General features: G+C 41.0%; 2 protein-coding genes across 2 annotated transcripts; one reads left to right on the plus strand and one right to left on the minus strand.

The window, feature by feature from the left end:
* Nucleotides 1-1,478: 1,478 nt before the first annotated feature.
* On the minus strand, nucleotides 1,479-3,842 carry LOC143932997 (uncharacterized). The gene is made up of 3 exons (XM_077455940.1): nucleotides 3,721-3,842; nucleotides 3,020-3,449; nucleotides 1,479-1,985 (listed from the first exon to the last, which is right to left on the minus strand). Exons 2-3 carry the CDS (start codon nucleotides 3,443-3,445, stop codon nucleotides 1,560-1,562), a joined length of 852 nt encoding a protein of 283 aa, XP_077312066.1. The 5' UTR covers nucleotides 3,446-3,449; nucleotides 3,721-3,842; the 3' UTR covers nucleotides 1,479-1,559.
* Nucleotides 3,843-3,880: 38 nt separating this feature from the next.
* LOC143933065 (uncharacterized) lies at nucleotides 3,881-5,433 on the plus strand. Its single transcript, XM_077456048.1, has 3 exons — nucleotides 3,881-4,244; nucleotides 4,548-4,691; nucleotides 4,763-5,433. Exons 1-3 carry the CDS (start codon nucleotides 3,881-3,883, stop codon nucleotides 4,930-4,932), a joined length of 678 nt encoding a protein of 225 aa, XP_077312174.1. The 3' UTR covers nucleotides 4,933-5,433.
* Nucleotides 5,434-8,012: the final 2,579 nt, after the last annotated feature.

Here is an 8,012-nt window from a genome sequence, read left to right on the forward strand (position 1 = left end):
TGGGCTTTATGGCAGAGTGGCTAAAAGAAAGACATTACTCTCAGCAAAAAACAAAATGGCATGTTTTGAATTTGTGAAAAGGCATGTGGGAGACTCCCAAAATGTATGAAGGAAGGTGCTCTGGTTTGATGAGACAAAAATTTTAAACTTTTTTGCCATCAAGGAAAAGGGCTATGTCTGGGGCAAACCCAACACATCACCCAAAGAACACCATCCCCACAGTGAAACATGGTGGTGGCAGCGTCATTCTGTGGGGATGTTTTTCAGCAATCGGGACTGGGAAACTGGTCAGAGTTGAGGGAAAGATGGATGGTGCTAAATACAGGGATATTCTTGAGCAAAACCTGTACCACTCTGTGTGTGATTTGAGGCTAGGACGGAGGTTCACCTTCCAGCAGGACAATGACTTCAAACACACTGCTAAAGCAACACTTGAGTGGTTTAAGGGGAAATATGCAAATGTGTTGGAATGGCCTAGTCAAAGCCCAGACCTGAATCCAATAGAAAATCTTTGGTCAGACTTAAAGATTGCTGTTCACAAGTGCAAACCATCCAACTTGAAGGAGCTGGAGCAGTTTTGCCAGGAGGAATGGACAAAAAGACTAATGCCGGCCATACACGATGCGAATTCCGAACGACCCGTCGAGCGATAAACGAAAGCGGCACTCACAACAACATCCGAATGTGCCATCAATTAAGTACGAAAATCGTACGTTAAAACACTATGTTTTCTTGACAATAGAGGAAGTGATGTAATATTTATTAACCTTTTAACCACACCCCCTACTGTACAAAATCGGGTCACGCCGAGTACGAAACGAGCGGTCGTTTCGCGCATTGCACATTCATACGTTCTGAGAAAATGCCATTCAAGAGGTACAATAGAAAGCAGAAAATGGCAGCCATGGTAATTGCAATAATAGCCTTGGAGGAAGAGAAGAAAAAAAGAAGAAAAAGAAGGAAGAGCAGAGTGTGGACAAAAAACTGGCTCCTGCAGCGTGAGAAATTCTCACATGTAAATCTATTGTCAAACCTGAGGGAAAATAATCCTGAGGATTATCGAAATTATTTACGGATGACACAGGAGTCATTTGAGATGCTGTTATCGCATGTGCGGCCACATATCACCAAACAAGACTCCTGTATGAGAAAGGCTGTCAGCGCAGAGGAGAGGCTCATGGCAACCCTCCGTTTCTTGGCTACAGGCAGGTCTTTTGAGGACATGAAGTTTACAACTGGAATTTCTGCCCAATCATTAGGTCGAATTATACCGGAGACGTGTGAGGCCATAATAAAAGTGCTCCAACCACAGTATTTAAAGGTATGAAAACATGGTGAACTGTCAGAGTTCTATTACATGACTAAAAATGAAACAAAGTTTAAATATGTAAAATCAACAATGTGTCTAAAATGGCCAAAAACACAATTTCTTCTAAGAAAATACATAACAAGAAGTACACCATTTCCAAAAAGAGACGTTTTGAAACAGAATCTATTTTTTATTTAACAACAATAACCATTTTAATTTTAACAAGAACAGTAAAGAAATTTTTTTTTATTCACAAATTCGTATAATGGGGATCACGAAACCAAGGACCTTGATGGTGTTCCTGGTTCATTGGCCAGCTCGTGGTTCCATGTTGTTGGGATGTCTGCCAGTTTGGGACAGATGGTACAGGTTGATGGTATGTACAACCTTGATACCCTATAACATCGGTGTTTGGGGTAAGATGCCCCTTAAGTCCAATGCCCATCATTTTATGCAGCAGAGGTTCAAATAAGTCACGCTGCTGCATAGTCATCCTGCGTAACTTGTGTGCAACAAGATAACCCACAGCATCACACTCATCATCCTTCTGTTCCATAATGGATGATGCATTCCTTAATAAAGTGGAAGTGTCCAAATCTGAAGTCTTCCTTTTTTTTCCCCTCTGAGCACTCAGACCCGATGGCCCTGGCTGCTCTGGTACTGGGCTTGGAGTATCCTATAGAAAATAATGTAAAAAGTAATTAATAAATCAATTACCATGAATGCTAAATATTCCTATGTCTTTTTTGCCAACTGTTTCCCACAAATTCCCAGGAATGGAAAGAGCTTGCTAAAGAATTCCAGGATATGTGGAATTTCCCGAATTGTGGTGGTGCAATAGATGGGAAACATGTAAGGATCATCCCACCAGCGAATTCAGGATCCTACTATTACAACTACAAAGGGTTCTTTAGCATAATATTAATGGCGATCGTCAATGCAAAATATGAATTCATATACCTGGACATAGGGAAAAATGGTAGAAACTCAGATGGAGGAGTAATACAGCGGAGTGAATTCCTAAACAGACTGAAAGGAGGTGTTTTGCATCTTCCATCTTCAAGTGAAACCGTGGAAGGACTAAATTTCATCTTTATCGGGGATGACGCATTTGCTTTGCATGAACATCTTTTGAAACCGTATCCCTTACGTAATTTAACAGCTCAACAGAAGATATTCAATTATCGTCTGTCCAGGGCAAGGCGGGTGGTTGAAAATGCGTTCGGCATTATGGCCAGCAGATTCAGAATCTTCCACACTGCTATGAATGTAGCAGTGGAAAAAGTGGACATCATCGTGAAGTGCTGTTGTATGCTACACAATTTTTTACGAAGCACAACAGTGTCATACATGCCAACATCTGCAGTTGATATGGAAGACATTACCAGTGGGACAATTGTACCAGGTGACTGGAGAAACGACAGCACTGGTTTGCAAAATTTAGCTCCTGCAAGGCCTAGCTTACCAACTGCCAGTGCACGTCAGAATCGACAAAATTATACTGATTATTTTGTAGGCAGGGGGGCAGTTGCATGGCAGGATTGTATCTAGCTTTAGATAATATGGATTGGGGACAGTGGAAGACAGTGGAAGAAGTTTTGGTTAGACTTTCAGTTTAAAAATATTCATGCAAAAAAGTACAGTAGTGCACAATTTCTTCACTACCCTATTGCCAGTTGTTTAAATAAAGAATATACAACATATAGTTACCTGTGTCTGTGTTTGGGATATATCCTCCGCTTCAGATAATGCACCGGAGTCTGATGGGCCACTTGCTTCCAGAGTACAATGGGACTCTCTGGGATTATCGGAATCAGCTAGGAACATGAGGTCTTTGAAGTACCACAAACGTGGCACATATACATCCTCAGCTCCTGCACCAGATTTCTTGGAGGCTTGTATTTTTTTATATTCCTTTTTAAACACAGTGCGCAAGTTTGCAATTTTGTTTTTTACATAATCTTCAGTTGGTTCAATACACACTGCTTTACATAACTCTTTGAGTTCTTTTAAAGCTTCATCACGCTTATAACGATTGGAATAATCTCTGGATCTCACATCCCATAGGCAGGATAATTCACGGTATTTGTCGATAAATTGGGGTAGGAAATCGGGTGATGTAAATTTGGAAGCCATTGTCCTTTAAATAAAAAAAAACATGAATTAAATATATATATATATCTAAATTACATGCTTAAAGTTTTATAATACATGTCTAGAATTGGACAAATGGCCATTTAGAACATCCAGCTCCAATAATTAAAGTGTAGCAATAATACAATACAATAATACAAAAATTGTAGTGTAGCAATAATACAATACAATAACACAATCAAAGGTATTTACATCAATCACACACACATCCACGGGCACATTAAATAATCAAAGTATAGTCCCCAGATCAAACTTACCTCAGGTATCTCCGTTTGTATTATCGTCTATCAAACGAATATTACTCGAATATTCTTTCATACGTGACGTCACGAAACCGCGTACGTTCGTATTATCACATGCGATGTATCTTGTACAAGCCACACCTCTTCTTTAATACAGTGCACAGTTGCAGACCTCATGGCAGAGCACATGGCAGATTCTCCAGATGCAGGGCCCCAGATAGTGCAAAGAGAGGAGATTGTGGAGGGAAGTCGGCCAGTAAGTGCAGTCACCAGAAGAAGAAGGAAGAAAGCCAGCAATATGACTTTCGAGGAGATGGTGGACATGGTGAATATTCTGCAGAAGAAGGATTATGATTGTCGTGAGCATGTATACAGCAACATGAACATACGCAAAGATGCAATATTAGAGAAGGTGCAACATGTTTTACGCAAACGCCATGGCAGTGAACGCACAAAAGACCAGTTAAGAAAGCGATGGTCTGACCTGAAATTAAGAGAAGAAAGTCAGCTTAGAAAGATCAACAAAATAATCGACAAAAGTAAGTACTTTATTTTTGGTGTGCATGTATTTATTATGTTTTTGTATGCATAAAGTCAAGCAACCTACTGCAATTCGTGAAAGCAGACACGCACATAAAGATTGCATATACAGAACATAACACTCATATTTTCTGAGTGTTATGTTCTGTATATGCAATCTTTATGTGCGTGTCTGCTTTCACTCATTTTACTTGGGAATTGCAGTAGGTTGCTTGACTTTATGTTTGAAAATGTAACAATGGTATTGCAATGCTTGACTTGCACCTAAAAGTATATATATATATATATATTGCATTTAATAGGAAGCCGAAAAAAGAAACATGGAGAGGTGGAAATAGTACATGAGGATGTGGAGCAGACAAGTGCACAGACTGACATGGCAACAGACACAACTGTAATCGTACTGACGCCTGTTGAAGATGAGAGCAGCCATGTGTCCACTTCAGGTAAATTATATTTTTATTATTTTTGAAATTTATTTTCAAAATTTTTATTTAAGTTTTTGTTTTTTTTATAGCTGTTCGATCATCTACTTCAAGCAGCTCAACTTCTGACAGTAGTACATCAGCAAACCGAATTATTGCAGATTTAAAGTCATTACATGCTGACATTGAGAATGTTCGCACTACCCTGAATTCTTTTCCACGCAGAATTTCAGAGATCCTTGAGCAATTATCTACATTTTGAATGGGTTTAGACGTTTAGCTTGTTTTTCATGCATACCCTGGTTCTTTTTTGCACATGCAACTTTTGTTTTATATACCTATAGGGGATTATTTACTAAAGGAAAATCTACTTTGCACAAGTGCGCTTGGAAGTGCAGTTGCTGTAGATCTGACGGGGGCATGCAAGGACAATAAAAAAACAGCATTTTACCTTGCATATGATTGGTTGTTAAAATCAGCAGAGCTTCCCCTCATTTCAGATCTAGAACAACTACTTCCAAGTGCACTTTCAGTGCACTTGTGCAAAGTGGATTTGCCTATCATAAATAACTCCTATAGTGTTCTTGTCTATGTGTAGGCAATGTTTTGGCTGCACTACTACTGTACAAATCACATAGTTATTTTGTAAAAAGAGTTTATATTATATTTTTGTATTTGAAACTTTATATTTTCAAGAAACGGGTACACGCATGAAACCATTCCTTTTTTTTGGTTTGGCACAATAAATCTGTGCTTGTTTGAATTTGGTGTGGAGTGTCTTTATTTTAATCATTATGTGCATTATGTCACCTCTATTCCCCACACTTGATGTTATACATGATTTGAAATGTATCTGGGGCCCTGCATCTGGAGAATCTGCCATGTGAGATCATCTCTCAGCGCCGCTCTCCTTCCTCGCACAGACAGTGCGAGAGGGGAGAGATGAACGGCTGCAGCGGCAGCCGTTCTGCCTGTGAGAGAAAAAAAATTTAAAAAATAAAATAAAGTGCCATCCTCCCCTAGCAGTGCCATCCTCCCCCAGCAGTGCCATCCACCCCCAGCAGTGCCATCCACCCCCAGCAGTGCCATCCGCCCCAGTGCCATCTGCCCCAGTGCCATCCACCCCAGTGCCATCCACCCCAGTGCTACCTGCCCCCAGTGCCATCCACCCCAGTGCTACCTGCCCCCAGTGCCACCTGCCCCCAGTGCCACCTGCCCCCAGTGCCACGTGTCGTCAGTGCCACATAGTGCCATCTGTCATCAGTGCCATGTATCAGTGCCATTTGTCATCAGTGCCACCTGTCAGTGTCACGTGCCATCTGTTGTCAGTGTCACGTGTCATCAATGCCACTTATCAGTGCCATCTGTCATCAGTGTCACGCGTCATCGGTGCCATGTATTAGTGCCATCTGTCATCGGTGGCACATATTAGTGCCACGTATTCGTGCCATCTGTCATCAGTGCCACGTTTCAGTGCCATGTGTCTTCAGTGCCACGTATTAGTGCCACGCGTCATCAGTGCCACATATTAGTGCCATCTGTCATCAGTGCCACATATTAGTGCCATCTGTCATCAGTGCCACCTGTCATCAGTGCCACGTATAAGTGTCATCATTGCCACGTATCAGTGCCATCTGTCATCAGTGTCACGTGTCATTGTCCTGGTGCTTCAAAAGTGTAATAAATAGTCAACAAGTTAGATGTGTAATTTATGTTCCTAGAACACATGATGGCGCTACCTGCATGTTGGGCCTCTCTATGTGGCCAGGCTGTGAAAAAGTCACACACATGTGGTATTGTAATACTCAGGAGGAGTAGCAGAATTTTTTGGGGGGTATCATTTGTGGTATACACATGCCACGTGAGAGAAATAACCTATTACAATGACAATTTTGTGGAGAAAAAAATAAATAATGAAAAATCTTAATTTTGCAAAGAATTGTGGGAAAAAAATGACAACATCAAAAAGCTCACCATGCCTCTTACTAAATACCTTGGAATGTCTACTTTCCAAAAAGGGGTCATTTGGGGGGTATTTGTACTTTTCTGACTTGTTCGGGTCACAAGAAGCGAGATAGGCCACCAGTACATCAGATGTGATCAATTTTGTGCGATTTGCACCACAGCTTGTAGACGCTCTAACTTTCACAAAGACCAAATAATATCCACTAATTTGGGTTATTTTTACCAAAGATATGTAGCAGTATAAATTGTGACCAAAATTTATGAAGAAAAATTAATAATTTGCATAATTCTGTCACAGAAACAAAGAAATATGCGTTTTTTTTCAAAATGTTCGGTCTTTTTTCATTTATAGCGCAAAAAATAAAAACCCCAGAGGTGATCAAATACCACCAAAAGAAAGCTCTATTTGTGGGAAAAAAAAAGGACAAAAAATTCATTTGGGTACAGTGTTGCATGACTGAGTAATTGTCATTCAAATTGTGAGAGCACCGAAAGCTGAAAATTGGTCTGGGCAGAATGGTGTTTAAGTGCCCAGTAAGCAAGTGGTTAAAGTTGCGTTCGACCATTCGTTCGTTGTTTTCTATATGTTTTCCTTCCGGTTCGAACTTTCCAGAGGTCATGCGCAGTTCTTTTTCTTATGTCAAATCGTCCAACTCTGCCATTAACGATACGATTTTTGGACGATTTTTGAAAAAAAAAACAACATGTTGGATTTGTCAATTTGCCCTGTCGTACGAAAATCGCATGTCGCGCATACCACACTAACGATACGAAAATCGGTCGATTTTATTTTCGCTCGGATTTTCGTTCGGAATTCGCATCGTGTATGGCCGGCATAAGTTAGACTTACCGGTGACGGTATTTCTAAGAGCCTTTCAGGACAACCCCGGAGAGAGTGTAGCTCCACCTTGTCATTAGGAAACACATGCCCACTTTAAAAACACCTCCTCTTCCTCCATGGCTTCAGTTATTGTGGCCTTCCGACACTGGAAAACAAAGCACAGAAAGCACAACACCATGGTAGAACTTAATACATTTACTAAGCATAACCTAGGGAGGGAAGTAACGGTTGTCCTGAAAGGCTCTTAGAAATACCGTCACCGGTAAATCTAACTTAGTCTTTCTCAAATCGCCTTTCAGGACAACCCCGGAGAGGATAACTGAGAAAATTACCCTAGGGAGGGACTACTGCCTGCAGTACCTTCCTGCCGAAGGCCTGATCTGCCGCAGACAGTAGATCTAACCGGTAGTGCCGGAGAAATGTCGAATAACTGGACCAAGTGGCAGCCTTGCAGATTTGTTCAGGCGTTGCACCAGCCCTTTCAGCCCAGGAAACTGCTGTGGATCTAGTAGAGTGAGCAGCAATACCTGAGGGAG

Source organism: Lithobates pipiens, unplaced genomic scaffold (assembly GCF_037356315.1).
Source record: "Lithobates pipiens isolate NorthernLeopardFrog02 unplaced genomic scaffold, aLitPip1_a1.2 Scaffold_1, whole genome shotgun sequence".
NCBI classification, from domain to species: Eukaryota; Metazoa; Chordata; class Amphibia; order Anura; family Ranidae; genus Lithobates; species Lithobates pipiens.

Excerpts from the sequence above, each read along its gene's own strand:
- LOC143933065 (XM_077456048.1), top strand. The coding sequence starts at position 3,881 with ATGGCAGAGCACATGGCAGATTCTCCAGATGCAGGGCCCCAGATAGTG. Across the intron at positions 4,245-4,547 it reads CAACAAAATAATCGACAAAA|GAAGCCGAAAAAAGAAACAT; the intron begins GTAAGTACTTTA and ends TGCATTTAATAG. Across the intron at positions 4,692-4,762 it reads CAGCCATGTGTCCACTTCAG|CTGTTCGATCATCTACTTCA; the intron begins GTAAATTATATT and ends TTTTTTTTATAG.
- LOC143932997 (XM_077455940.1), bottom strand. The coding sequence starts at position 3,445 with ATGGCTTCCAAATTTACATCACCCGATTTCCTACCCCAATTTATCGAC. Across the intron at positions 1,986-3,019 it reads TATCCCAAACACAGACACAG|GATACTCCAAGCCCAGTACC; the intron begins GTAACTATATGT and ends TATTTTCTATAG.